The sequence below is a fragment of the Typopeltis vanoorti genome, chromosome 6, assembly GCF_054136105.1.
Source record: "Typopeltis vanoorti isolate ZY-2024b chromosome 6, IOZ_Tvanoo_1.0, whole genome shotgun sequence".
Taxonomy (NCBI): Eukaryota; Metazoa; Arthropoda; class Arachnida; order Uropygi; family Thelyphonidae; genus Typopeltis; species Typopeltis vanoorti.
Window position 1 is genome coordinate 156540652 of NC_143554.1, and position 15844 is coordinate 156556495.

Below are 15844 nucleotides of genomic sequence, written 5' to 3' on the forward strand. Positions count from 1 at the left end.
AGGTTACGAAAGGAAACCCTGAGCAAGAGGGTGAGGAGTGGTTTCTTTGCATGGAGTTGAACCATGGAATGTATTGCCTGATGGAGTGGTGAGAGCGAAAACAGTCAATGGGTTTAAGGACTGGTATTATAGACTTTGTGTTTCTTAGGAAGGACCTCCCACGATGAGTCTTTTGACTCCATGAAGGCCTGAATAATAATAATAATAATAATAATCATTTATTGGAGTTTTTGCTTTAAACTTATGGGGAGTCAAATCTAGATAGAACATATAGTCTATGGATAGTTTGCACTTGTTGAATTTGTATTTTAACATAACATTTTAGAATAATTGGTTAGTGTTCTTGGTGCAGTGTTTGAATAATGGTGCTGCTGCTGCAAATTACCAATATGTATCGTCCAGTCTGCCAACATTTAAGGACTACATCTTATCAGCATACTATGGGTTTTTGTGATATGTGGTGTTTGTGACATGTTTGCATTCCAGCAGTTAGAAATATGGCAGGCAAGAAACTGGAGAGTGTAGAAAATGGGAAGAGCTTGGTAATCTCAAAATCAATATAACAGACTTCATCAGGGTTACATCAGAAACGAGTGAATGCTAACCAAGAGAAATGACTAGAATGATTGAAGGTGAGAAAAACAAGCAGCATATGAATAAGAATATAAAATTAGAGAGTGCAGTAGGTTTGAAAGATGGCATTGTTGTTGTTGTTGATTGGGAGGATGAATGATGAGTGAGTGTAAGTTGGAGAGAGAGAGAGAGAGAGAGAGATGCACTAACGGAAGAAGAGGAACATATGAGGAATGAGCTAAGACATGTGAAAGAAGAGGAGACTAAAAAGAACAAGAGACTAGAAAGTGAAAAAGAGCAAAAATTATTATTATTATTATTAATACCTGACCTCCATGAAATCAGCGACTTATTATGGGAGGTACACACTATTCCACACAATGCTTATCCAACCTTTCTTTAAACTGTTTCAGTGTGTATGCATTGACAACACACTCAGGCAATGAGTTTCACTCGTCAACCAAAAATATTGTGTCCATCAATGCATTCTTGTATTCTGTTCCTAATCAATCTCTCCAATACCATGATTACAACTGCAGTTATACAGACTGGTCTGTATAACAGTTTCCAGCAATGGCCTCTTGTTCTACTTCCCCCTCTTCCATGTCAACCTGATAACAACCCCTGACTAACTTATATGTCTTAATCATACCCCTCCCTCCTCCTTTTCATGAGGCTTTGCAACTTACATTCTCTCAATCTGTTCTCATACTCCACATTCCAAAGACCACTGATGATTTTGGGGCAAATAAACTCAATCAGTGAAACCATTTTATCCCCCTTATTTCTGATATTTCTAGCATTAGTAAACAAATGCTAGAAAACACAGCAGTTCAATTTTAAGTCTATAACCAGTCCTATCCAAGCCACTTGTTGGTTGTGATTTCCCCACCACACCTATCCAATCATCTTTGTCACCACTTACCACATATATCTGCTCTGTCTCCACTTCTCCATCCACATCACAATATACTCCATCTTCATACACACATTCACTGCCACTTTCGACATCCACTCTCCCTATGCCATGTCTCCATGTCCATCCCATTTACCTCTTCCTCTTGCATTCCTGTTCTCTCTTCATCTCTCATACTACTACTCTTTTCACTGCTACTCTTTCCACTTCCATCTCTTCAATACCACTCTCCTGATTTTTCCCTTCATCTCTTTGTTCTGATCTCTTGCACAAATCACACACTGTACTTCCATACAACAACACTTTCTCCAGTATATTCACTCCAAAGCTATTCAAATGCAACCCATCAAGCTTGTATCATTTCATTCTTCCCTCAAACACATGCCATACATCCACAAACTGTACTCCTTCTCCTCACACACACCTCTGTTATCATACCATTTATGATTTTAGCTCCCTGTCACAACTCATTGTCATACCTTGGCAACACACTGACAGTCTTTCCTGCTACACTGTTATCTTTCACTCTTCTCAATAGCCTACTGATATTCGTCATCACATCCTCCTTATGTTCACTTAGATCAATCATCCCCACAATCACAATTAACTCCCTTGCTCATTTCTTCCTCATCTCCAACATCTTAATTATCATATTCATTCTCCCACCTCTATAGCAGACTTTATGGACTCTCTCAGTGATTAGTCCTCTAATTATGGAATCTCCATATACTGCCATCCTGGAATCACTTGTCACCCCCTTTCACTCTTTTTTCTTTCATTCTGTTCTCTTGCACACTTTCATTACTTTCCATTAGACATTTAACATCACTCTGCATATTCCTCATTTCAAGTGGGAGAGAATAGGAGAACCAGAAGAAGAGAGAGAATGAGAGGAAGGTGAAATGGTGGTGCAGGATCCTGGGATGAAGAGATGACAGGATGGCAGGTAATTGAGAGAGAAAGTGTCAGAGGAGAAAGGGAAGGATGCAGGTGAACAAGGCAAGAGGTGTGATATATGGAGATTCAATGATCTGTGCATTGCAAAACAGAATGCCAGAGGAGTGTTTGCCTGGAGGAATGACAGATAGTATGACATGGCTGAGCAAGGTGAAAGAGTGGTTGTGATGATGAATGATTTTGGAAGTTTTTCCACTTGGTATACTATAAATTAAAGATGCCAAGAAATTATATTCTTGGTTTAATCCTTTATCCAAGTGTAAGCAAACAAAGTTTGCACCTGACGTAATTTCAGGATTGGGCAACTCATATATAAAAGCTAATGACTTCACATTACTTGCCTTAGTATCCCATAATGCAAAGCACATATCCTTATAGACATGTATAATGCTATACTTTATGGGAAGGGTCACTACTTAGACTCGTTTTGACCATTATTGTGGTCTCATCAGTGGGAGCCAGTCCGCGCGGTTAGCCTAGTGGGTTTGCGCTTCGCAACCATATGTCTAGGGAAGGAGTGTCCTTGGTTTGATTCCCTTTGCCAACATGAGGAGCTTAAGGATCTTCTTCAACCATAGTCAAGTTAGCCGGTCTTGGGCATGGACAGCAGGGTTTTCCCCCCCAGTTTATCTGGGGTTTTTCATTCCACAAGCAGGCAAACCGGCCCTGTGAACACATGGATCTACAGCCATAAATACTTAATCCTCCTATGAGGGGGCTCAACTTGCCCCAATAGGGATGGGGGAGAAAAGGGAGGAAACTCCATATGAATAAATAAATAAATAAAAGTGGAAGCCAGACACCTTTTGTGTCTGGTGTGAAAAGTGTGACACCTTTTGACTACTTATATATGGAAATATGACTTCTGCATTACTTCAACCTTGGTATCACTTCTGGGTCTGTCTCCCACTGATGAGACCTCAATAAAGGTCAAAATTATAGGCAATTTGTATATCAGGAATTGCAGTTAAGGTGTTAGAGAGGCTCTGAGAACTAGCAAAGAGAAGTGGGTTGATAACAGCAATATTCTCTGTGATTATACAAGCAAATTGGCCAAACAAAGGCACACTATTTGCAAATAAAATATACTGTTGGTGACAGTGCTGGGCAATAGATGGTGTTGATGGTATTAGTGTCATGTAGTTGGAGGATTAAGTATGGGAGATGGTGAGTTGTAGTGGAGTAGCATGCCTTCCCATGAAGAGTCCTTGAACTCCTGAGAGATGTCATGCAACAATAATAATAATGGTAGAAAATTTATTTTTTATGGTCACCAATGATTGTCACCAAGGCGGATGTTAACAGACTTTCCTGTCTACCAAGTCACAGAGACAGGGAATCTTCATACATTCCTGAATGTGCTAAAGGATGGAGTTTGTTCTTGGGAAAGGGGTCAGAGTTACTCATTTGATATGTGGTTTGAATATGGCATGAAGGTGATATTTCATTAGTACTCTGGCTCTCTTTTCAGATGTACCTCAGGTATATCTTTTCAGATATTCCTGAGGTATATGGAATAAAAGTAGTGGTATTTTGTTCTTTGTGTTTTGGAAGGAGTAGGTAAGGAGGTAGCATGTAGTATAGCAAAGATAATTGAGTGGAAAGGGCTGCATATTAGCCCTGGCTCTATATGTGCTTTGAGAACTGCATGCTGTTGGACTGGATGATGATGATAGATATCTTCGAGTGTGTTGGCTTTCCATAAATGGAAAAGATATTGAACCATCTGAAAGGCAAGAGACTAATGTGGCAAGAAAATGCAAGCTGTTATTTAATTATTTTACTAATGTGTTATCTGTTAACAACTTATCTGTTAAGATAAGTTGCAAAGGAATCCAAAGTGTTTTGCCCATGGAGCCAATATTCTCTACACTCAGGCTACTCACTTCTCCATTCATAAGCACCACTTGTCTCTACTTCCTTACTCCCAAACTCTTCCACATCATAGTCCATCCAAATGACTTACAATAAAACCATTCAAATGGATCCATCACTCTTATAGGCCATAAACCTCTCTAAAGTTTAATTTGTCCTTCAAACTCATTCCACACATTAACAAACTGCATTTCTTTCTCTTCACACATATATCTTTTCACTAATATATCATTCATAATCCTTGCTCTTCTCATAATCTCATCACTGTCATACTTGGGCAACACTCTGACTACCTTTCCTTTCACGCTATTATCTTTTTTCCTTCTCAACCACTTCCCGATATCCAGTTTGCATTTTCCTTGTTTCCAGTCAAATCATTTGTTCCTACTATCATGATCGACACTTTTGCTCACTTACTCCTAATATCTAATGCATCAATCATTTCATTCATTTTACTTCTCAGAAAACAAATCTTGTGCATTTCACTGTATAAGATTTGTTTCACAAGAATTTAACTGCATTTCACACTCAAATATTTCACAGTAACTCTGTCTACAAATTAAGCAATATCACCAAACATTAGATATAAAATTTACTTATCTTGTCACTGATCTACACAACAACTGATATTTAATACTCACCACCTAGCGACCAGTGCTTGCATTGCATTATGGATTTATTTTGCTTTTATCTTGTGGCACATCAATCTGTTAGATGTGTGCTTAGAGATGTTAGAGAAGGAGTTAGAGATGAAAAGGTGAAATGAAAATGGGAGAAAAAAGATATCCTTGAAGTATGGAGTAATTACTTTGAAAATTTGCTAAATGAAATAAGCAGTGATGACAGCAGAGTGACAAAAAACACTGACCAGGCATGCAGTCAGGAATACATATCCATACTTGAAGTTGAAAAAGCCATCAAAGACTTGAAATGTGGAAAGGCAGCAGGAGTAGATGATATTCGACCAGAAATGCTGAAGTATGGTGGTATAAAAGTCTTACAGTGGCTACACTGCATAGTTCAGAATGCCTGGACAGAGGGATGAATTCCCAATGATTGGAGTAGAGCTCTCATAGTACCTATATATAAAAAGGTAAATAAAACTGAATGTGAGAATTACAGAGGTATATCCCTATTGAGTGTTCCTGGTAAGATATATGCAAGTATACTTGCATATATCTTGAGAAGAATTGTGGAAGAAAAGCTTGGTGAAGAATAAGCTGGATTTAGGTCAAATAGAGGCTGTCAGGATCAGATCTTGACTTTACGACAAATAGTGGAGAAATCATGGGATTATAACAAAGATCTGTATTTAAGTTTTGTTGATTTGGAAAAGGCATATGACAAGGTTCCAAGAGAGAAGGTATTCAATACGCTACAGTTATATGGTGTCAATGGGGCATTATATCAAGCAATACTTAGTCTTTATTTGAGTTTGAAGTCAGCAGTTAGAATTGCAGGAAGTACAGGAAGATGGTTTAATGTTAAATCTGGTGTGAGACAGGGATGTACATTATCTCCTGTGTTATTCATTATCTATATGGATCACATTATGAAGGAAAGTGGTATTAAACATGAAATCAAATTTGGAGATGTTAATGTCAGCTCTTTGGTTTATGCGGACGATGTTATACTTCTAAATAAATCCGCTACAAGTCTGCAAGATTCTCTGACTAAATTGAATAACTGTTGTAATAGATATGGTATGAAGGTCAGCAATAAAAAGACAAAGACAATGCAAATAGGCAGAATCAGTGAAAATGTCAACTGTGTTGTGAATGGAGAACCTGTGGAACAAGTAAAACATTTCAGCTACTTGGGCACGATTTTTAGTGAAGATGATAAATTATATATGGAAATAGACAACAGAATCAACAAAGCTGGTATATGGTAGGAAGTCAATTGAATAAATTCATATGGAATAAGACAGAAATTAGTCGGAACACTAAATTAGCTGCATACAAGACAGTGTTCAAACCAGTTTTAACTTATGGATCTGAGAGCTGGGTCAGAAGTAAAACACTTGACCAAAGACTAGAGATTGTGGATATGAGAGTCCTGAGAAAGATTAGAGGCGTGAACAAATCGCATCAATGGCAATATCATATTAAAAACGAGGACATTAGGAAAGAAGAACTTGACATTGTCAGCATCCAGGAATGCATTAGCAGAGCTAATATCAGGTGGTATGATCACTTAAACAGAATGGGAGAGGAAAGATTAGCAAAACAAATGTTCTCTGCCAAGTTGGGAGGAAAACGACCCAGAGGAAGACTAAGATATAGGTGGATTGATACGGTACAAAGTGCATTAAAAGATAGAAATATAAGATCTGGTAATGTTGGAGTCTTGACAAGTAACAGACTAATTTGGAGGAAAATTGTAGATAGGAAGTTAGTAATGATGTAAATTTTTCATGTAGTATTATCATATCCTGTACATGGCAGGAATTTGATGATGATGATGAGCTTTTACATTTCTTTATATATAAATATTCTTTAATAGCTGAACGTACATCTTTCTGAGGGATTCTCTGTGTATATATGTTTGCTCATGTAAAACATATTTATCGACCATGAAATTTTGCATGAAAACACACACAGCATGCATACACCCACCCCCCACACACAAATAATAAAAGTGTAAACCAGATTAAAACCATATTTCAATTTATTCTAGGAACTGGACAAGGCAAAGCTAGAAACAGAGAACATGATCAAAGTGAGTATAATGCTTAAATTCATGATAACAGTTTCATTATTATTACTAATACAGTATACACCACCATCGCCATTGGAACTCTACTCTAACCTAATATATAACTTCTCATAGTACATTTTAGATTTTATAATGTACATGTTATCTTTCGCAGAGTGTTGAAAGGAGAATGTTTGCATAGATATAAGTAATTTTGTTGTAATAAAAATTTCATATTATCACTACCTGATATTTGTAGTGGTTCGATTTTTATGACTATGTGATTGAGTGGATTTGTTTGGCAAGATTTGTTACATCTATGCTGTGCAGATAGTGTTTTATATAGCACTGATGCTAATAAGCTCAATGGCAGCCAGCATGTTCTTGTTCAAAGAGTTTACAAGAAGAATTTTGTACTATATAGTGTGCTCACAGTGTACTCATCAGTGGCATGCCCAGGGAGGAAGCCAAGGGGCTTTGGCTCCCCCCAAAAGAAAAGGAAATAAACACTAGAAAAATTTCCAAAAATCTTTTCCTAATTAAAATTCATTTATGTTGTGTCTTCTATTTCTATGCTACTTATCATGATTGCCCGCTAGAGGGCCAGGCGGATGGTTGTGTTTTCAGAGAGCTCCCGAAAGCTAAGTACAATTTTGAATAAAAATTAGAATATAGGTTAAAATCATAACGTAATATTGCCTAATTTTGGTAGCTTGTTGTGTCTGTGGGATTTTGGTGTGAATCACGTTATTTAATTTAGTGTATAACGTTACGTTTCATAGATTTGAATATGGCGCCAATGCGACGTAAGATAATGGCATCCAAAAATACGACGCCACTGTACAAAAACTATAATGTGAGAGAGTTTGTCCAATGTGATGTGTGTGGGATGTATGCATTCCCAAATGAGGCTGGAATTTGGATTGAAAGTGATAGTGGTGGGAGAATGTGCAGAAAGTGTAAGCAAAGTGAGGAGTTGAAGTATGTGTCAGGTAGTGAGATTGTTATGGTTGAAGAAAGCCAGAATTGCCAGAATGTGAGTGAAAATAGTGGCTTGATAGAGAATTGCGATGTACAAGATGGCAATGAGAGCGGTGATCTAAGAAAGAGTGAAAGCAACCATACTGAGAGAGAAAATGGTTTAATTGATAAAAATAATGAGAAATTATTTGTAGGAAGTGAGATCACTAGGTTGCACACAGTGATACAAAATACACAGCGGCAATTAGAGCACCTGCAAAACTCTTTCCAGAGTGATTCGGCTAACGTAAAAAAACAGTGCAAGAATGAGAGAGTTTCTGAAATGAAGGAAAAAGTGTTGTATGGTGACTCGTTATTAAGAGGGATGATAGATGGTAGTGTAACTAAATCGTACTTACCGGGTACGAAATTTAAGGATGTAAGTGAGAGTATTAGAGTGCAAAAACAGAGGGTGAAAGAATTAATAATAGTGGCAGGTACGAATGAATTGAAAGGTGATAAATTTTTTATGAGAGAGGACTTGAAAGTATTGTTAAAGGTAGCGAAAGAAAAGAGTGACAGAGTTAGAATGGTTAGTCTGTTGCCACAGTATGACAGAGAGTAGTTTAGAAGGAGGGCCATAATCGCAAATGACATTATGCGTAGGTTATGCAGACGGTGTGGTGTGGAATTCGTGGAAGTGTGGAAAGAGTTTGAAGGGCGAAAGGACTTACACAAGATGGATGGCCTGCATTTGAATGGACTTGGTGTGCGGAGACTGGAAAGAGTGTTGCTGAATGAAGTGAAAATAGATGTGCAAAACCAGGGAAACTAGAACTACCAAGGAGGGGGGGGGGATGGATATGCAGACATCAGTGAGACAGATGAGTGTAAGAATGTATATAATGTACCCGAGCCAGCACTAATGAGAAAAAATGGGAATGAGTCATTTAGAATAACGTATCAATATAGGGATGGGACTAAGGGATCACTGCATTTCATGTATACTAATGCCAGGAGTATTAGGAACAAGAAGGAAGAATTTTTGGCCTTGATTGGCTCTTCCTGGCCACAGGTTATTGGCATTAGTGAAACATGGCTGACGGAAGAAGATATAGTTAGTGGGATAGAATGCGTAGGTTATAGTGTGTTTAGGAGGAACAGAGAGAATAAAATGGGGGGGAGGGGTATTATTCATGATAGCTGATGAACTGCAGCCAAGGAGAATTGAAGTTGTATCGCAGGATAGTGAAAGGAGCTCATTTGAGGCTATTTGGTGTGAGATTGAGACCAGCAGAATAAAATATACAGTTGGGTGCTCCTATAGACCAGGTGATGGAATAGATAGTGGAGATAGTATGCATAGGAAAATTGATGAAATTAGTGGAAGGAGGGTAATTATTATGGGGGATTTCAACTATGGTAACATTGATTGGAAGGAGGAGAGGACACATGCGAGGAAGGAAAAGGATTTTATTCAATTATTAAGGGATAACTATCTGAGACAGCATGTAATTGAAAATACTAGGGGTGTGAGAGTGCTTGACCTGGTAATAGTATCGGAGAATTTGATGAATATGACCATGTTGCCACCTATTGGTGAGAGTGATCATAAGGTCTTGACCTGGGAGGTGGCTAAAGGTGTGGAATTTTCGATTAAGACAGGGTATATGTGGAATTACCGTGCTGGCAAGTATGACAAGCTCAGGAGATTGCTTGGATCAGTGCCATGGCATGTACAACTGCAAGGGCTGGACTTCGATAGAGCATGGGAAGTGGTCAAGGAGCATTTACAGGAGGTAGTGGCTGATTGTATACTGGATTATGAAAGGAAACCAGCTTTGCAAGCAAAAGAGAATCCAAAACAGTTCTTTCAATATGCTGCAAGCAAGAAAAAACTGTACACGGCAAAATGATTTTAAGGAATGACGATGGTAAGGAGGTCACTGAATCAGTCGATATAGTGGAGTTACTGAGCGCGCACTTTGCAAAAGCATATCATCCAGGTGGTGACATTGAAAAAATGAAGGAACCATTAGTTTATATGGGAATAGTGATGAATGAAGTGGAGGTGACTAGTCTATTACAGAACCTTAATGTGAACACATCTGTGGGATTGGATGGTATACCGGCACGGGTCTTGCGTGAAGCAGCTAAAGAATTATCAGTGCCCTTGACCATGTTGTTTAATCTGAGTCTTAGGTCTGGCTTAGTCCCGAAGGTGTGGAAAGAGAGGGAAATAGTTTCACTGCATAAAGGAGGATCCAAGACCGGTTGCAAATTACCAACCGATCAGCATATCAGGAGTCGTTGTCAAGGTCTTAGAGAAAGTAGTCAAGGGAAAAATACAGGAATGGATTGATGAAAACGAGATACTTTACAGGTGACAGCATGGCTTTGTGAAAGGTAGATCATGCTTCAGTAACTTGCTCAAGTTTCATAACAAGTTGACGGCTGAACTGGATAAGGGAAATGGGTTTACAGTGATATTGCTGGACCTGGCAAAGGCATTTGACAGGATACCACATGGAATACTAATCCGTAAACTACAACATATGGGAATGGATATAGGGTTGGTGAGATGGATAGGTGGTTGGTTGATGGAGAGATATCAAAGAGCAGTTTATTCAGGAGTAGAGTCCAAAAGACGGCCTGTGACTAGTGGTGTGCCTCAGGGTTCTGTTCTTGGACCACTGCTGTTTAATCTGTTCATTAACGATATAGGGAAGGATCTAAGTGGGACAGTTCATTTGTTTGCTGATGATGCAAAGTTGGGTAGGGCAATAGTGAATGCAGAAGATGTCAAAGTCTTGCAGGATGACTTAGATAGATTGGAGTTCTGGGCTAAGGAGAATGGATGTAAATTTAATGTGACAAAATATAAGGTTATGCATTTTGGGGTGAAAAGATTAGCAGCAGTATACCACATTGGTGGAACTGTACTCCAAGAGATTGATGAGGCCAGGGACTTGGGAGTGTTGGTGGATAGGGAGATGAAGTTTAGGGGGGCACACTGCAAAAGTAGCTAAATCAGCTCATCAACTCACTTGGTTGTTGAAAAATACCTTGATGAGCAGAGGCAAGCAAGTTATTGTACCTCTGTACCGAGCCTTGATAAGACCTCATCTCGACTACTGTGCCCAGATTTGGTCACCTCAGTTCCTTTTTGATGGGGAGGAGGTGGAGAGGATCCAGAGGCAAGTGACTAAGACGATAACAGGTCTATAGAATGAACCATATGAGAACAGGTTGAAGATTTGTGGGTTGCAGAAACTAGTTGTTAGGCGGAGGAGGGGAGATATGATTGAGACATTCAAATTGCTAAAGGGATTCTATAGGATTAATTCAGAGGATATTTTTGAGATCAGGACTGGTGGTGGGAGAACTAGGGGACACCTATGGAAGCTGGGCAAGAGTGTGGTTAGCAGGGGTGTTAGAGCTGGGTTCTTTACTTTTAGAGTGGTAAATGAGTGGAATAAGCTGCCAGAGTCTGTTGTGGGTGCTATGATGGTGAACGAGTTCAAGACAAGGTCTGATGATAGATACTGTGAGAATGTAATCGCATAGTTGTGTGTTTAAATGATGTTTAGGGCCTCCCTCGATGAGTCTAAGGACTCCTGGATTAGCCCGAAATAATAATAATAATAATAATAATAATAATAATGTATTGGCAATCACTAAAATTTAAAAAATTCTTGCATTTTATAAGTTACTAAATTCTTAGTAACTTGTAAAAATTTTTTAATAATTTTTATAAGTGGAACTATCTTTTAGGAAAATAAAAGAAACTCAAGATAGATGAGAAAATAAGAAAGGAATTCAGAAATAATTAGAATATTTAATATAAGCATTTAAAAAATAATATCTTTACAGTATAACAGAAAATAAATTAAATTACATAAATATATTTTAAATTTTTTAAATTAAAATTTTAGGGTTTTTGATTTCATATTCACAAAATTAGAAATAATGGTCTTAATGTCTAATTCTGAACATATATCATTTTCAATAGCTATTAACGCCAAACTAAGCATTTTTTGTTTACACATTAAGCATTAACACACCGGCAAACTCAGGGACCGCCCCAGGCAGCAAAAGCTAGAGCTTTTGCTGCCTGGGGCGGTCCCTGAGTTTGCCGCCTATCTCAATACACACCAAAAATACTACAAAAAGTCAAATGACGTATAGGGAAATAAAGTAAAACACTATGTTTATTTTTGAAATAAAACTTTAATTTCAATATTCTAAAATGTTATTTTTCTTGTTTTTCTGTTAGCAAAATCATCGATGACATTGTCGAAGTCTATTTCATGTTAATGTTGGTAATTCTTAATCAATTTTATTTAGAAAAATTCCTCTCACAACTAGCAACACTTAGAGCAATTGTCAGGAAAATTCGCTGTAGTATTACAATAGTTGGAACTGAGTTCTCGAGACTTTATTTTAGAATTAACTGCAAAAGTTTAACTTTTGCAGTTAACTTTTTGTTAACTGCAGAAGTTAACAAAAAGTTAACTGGAATTTAACTTTTTGTTAAATTGTATATTTCTTGAATAATTGCAAAGAAACTAATTCACTTTGCATTCACTTGGCTGCATTGTTAATGATTAAATTTAGAGTATGATGGCACGTAAGAATCTCAAGGATTTCTGTTCAAAAGCAAATTTTGGAGCTCATATTTTATTCCTTTCATATTTGCCCCATTGTCATACCCCTGACCTCGCATGTGTTCAATGGGAATGTTCCATTTTTCCAGCTCCATTATTGTTGCACATAAACCATGTCCTCTGGAACCTGATATATCTACAAAACCTAAAACGTTTTCCCTGATCTTGACAATTCCATTGTCATAGGAAACAAAGCAAATAATAATGGTCATTTGTTCTGTTTTACTTGCATCAGGTGTGCAGTCTAAAATTCTGGAATAATATTTAGATTTTCGAATTGATAATAAAATTGTATCCCTGATTGGGTTACTTAAAGTTTCCAATATTTCATTTTGACTGTCTTTACTCAAATAGTTTCGTTATAGGGCCCTTTCAACATGATTTTCTATAATGGGATCAAACTTCACAAACAGTCCGACTAATTTTTAAACATATCAGACTAATATATCAGATGATCCGTGAAAAGCTAAATTTTGGCTACCAAGGAATCTTATAATTTCAATCAAGTGTTCTAAAACCCTCGTCTAATGTTTGTTTTCCATTTCATACATGCTTTGAGTCTGACAATCAATAGTAGTTATGTTTTTTAAATTTTTATCAAGTTCCTTCCATTTTAAGAAATTCTTCATGTGAGTTAAACTAGTCTCATGTCTATGCAAAGTTGTACTTACATTTCTCCAATCGTCATAGCCTTCTACAAGACTTATTGATTCAGTAGGTGTGAAAAGTTTGCAACAAAAGCAAAGAACAGAGTTTAAAGTTTTGGAATAAATGAGCCATGTTCTTGCCATGAGCTCCCTGTTTTCCAATTTTCTATTATAATACGTGTCACCAAATTTACAACCATATGCATCTCTTGAATATATTATATTTTTCTTTTGAACAGGCCCCATTTCAATTAAAACAACTCGTAATTTTTCATCAATATTTCCCCATTCACCTGGATCTTCTAAATTTACAGAGACTAACAATGCGTTAGTTTCGTGGTCAACTACAACTAAATATTCTCCTAACTGTTTCTCACTTAAATCATGCATCTTGTTATCTTGTTCAATAGTTGCAATAGTACTTTCATGCAAACCTGATGATGTGCACGGTTCTTCAACTCTGATTTCTGATGTATCGAGTTGGTTACAATTTGCATTAGAATATTTTAATATCTTAACAAATTTATGAAGAGCCCCAGTTTCTTTCTTAATATCCGCTTCTTTCGCTGCATGACACTTACGATTTTATGCACCAGATAACGTTTTTTTTAATTTTTGATTCCATTTCTATTTTCTACCCACAAGAAATTATTACACAACACAACACAGAGACGAAATAATAGTCTGCACTGTGCTACTGTCAGTAGCCTACTGAGATGAGTACCATATTACACAACACAACACAGAGACAAAATAACAGTCTGCACTGCGCTACTGTCAGTAGCCTGCTGAGATGCATACCATATGACTGGTTAACTAGCAACAAATGTTTTGTGCGAAAATTCGTTTCTGCGCATAAGACACAACATTCTACAGGAAAGCATTTAGCCTGCTCTCGCTGCAAAATTGTAAACAGCCGGCTGATCAAAGAGGCGGCAATATACAATTTTTTGTTTATTTCGTGTATCCGGCCTTATTTATTTTAATATTGATCATTCTAAGAATTTTTTGTTTTTATGATAAAAATTTTGTTTCTTAAAAAGGAACTTATGAACCGTGCCTCGGCAGCGGTGGCCCCTTCACAGTGGTGCCCGCATGCACCGCATGCTCTGCATGCCCGCTTCCACCGGCCCTGGTCGTATGCAATGCGTAGTGTGTATTCGTAAATCATCTATTCAACTTGGTTCCCCCCACCCCCAAGATTAAATCCTGAGTGCACCACTGGTACTCATTACCAAGGATTAGAGGACAGCAGTTTCAAAATGAGAGCAGAGAGAGTAGCATCATCATCATCATCATAAACACTAATTACGGGTATATTGGTCTGTTCCAGTCTCATTATCTATCCAATATCCTTTTTTGAGGTCTACCCTGCCTTCTCTTTCCAATTGGCTTATATTTTAGTATTTGTTTAGGATATTGGGTGTTGGCCATTCTGTTTACATGTTCAATCCATTTTTGTTTATAATTGTTTAGTTTTTTTTCTATTGATTTTTTTTTTAGTTCTTTTAAAATGTCTTCATTCCTTTCTTGATCTAATAATGTGTATTTTGAAGTTCTTCTCATAAATCTCATTTCACTTGTTTTTATTCTTTGTTTATCTTGTTTGTTTATTGCCCAAATTTCACTGTCATATAATAATGTGGGTACTGCTAAAGTATTGTATATTTTCAAGTATGTTTCTTTTTATACTATATTTTGGGTTGAGTGTTCAATTTATCAGGCCTATAATCTGTAAAAATTTGGAAGTTTTTAAGTGGCAACAATGGTTTATAAGTGAGTGACAGAAATCCAAGACATGAGAAAAGCAGGAAAAATATATGATGAATGTTAATGGTATAAAGCATGAAATTGGGAGTGTTATAAAGAATCTTGATGAAGGAATAGGCAATAGTGAATGAGAGTATGAAAAAAAGTGGTTGAAAGTGATGTGAATTTTGAAATAGTAATAGAGAAAAATAGCATGCTTACTTGCTGTTTCTCTCCTCATTGCCTTTGCATCCAAAAGGATGTGTGTGATTTGCATTATGTAATACTAAGACAGTCAATTGATTCAAAAACAAACCTATACTAAAACAAAAAAACAAACCTATACTATACTATACTAGGGCTAATGTATTGTATACTTTTAGTATACAATACATTAGCCCTACCAGTCTTATTGTATGGAAGAGAAATCTGGACACTTGTTGGATTCTGAATGAAGAGAAATTTAAATTATTAATACTATCTTCAGAATCCAACATAATCCACCATGGCAAAGGCTACATTAGTAAATATTATTTAATGTAAATCACTTATTTATAAATTAATATTCATATAACTACGTATAAGTTGATTTAATATTTAATTATTTAATCAAGAATGTGTACTAATAAAGAAAAAACTCTGTATTAAAATATTATTAAGCTATTTTATTTATTGCTATGTTAATATTATAGGAGTTTGTATTTAACATTTAATTGCGTATTAATTGAAATGTAAATATTCTTTATTTGTTCCTATTTGTAGAGGTATAACGTTATGCAATGCCTCAATTTTATTATAGTTTG

The 15844-nt window shown here is 36.8% G+C and overlaps 1 protein-coding gene across 4 annotated transcripts in view; it reads left to right on the forward strand.

Annotated features, from left to right (window-relative positions):
* The window catches only part of LOC150106132 (TNF receptor-associated factor 3-like), a 285373-nt gene that overhangs the window by 169215 nt on the left and 100314 nt on the right, over positions 1-15844 (forward strand). For all 4 annotated transcript variants that reach the window (XM_090393885.1, XM_090393884.1, XM_090393886.1 and 1 more), the window contains one exon: positions 7001-7042. In XM_090393885.1, coding sequence (XP_090250011.1) covers positions 7001-7042 — 42 coding nt within the window. The remainder of the gene's footprint in view (positions 1-7000; positions 7043-15844) is intronic.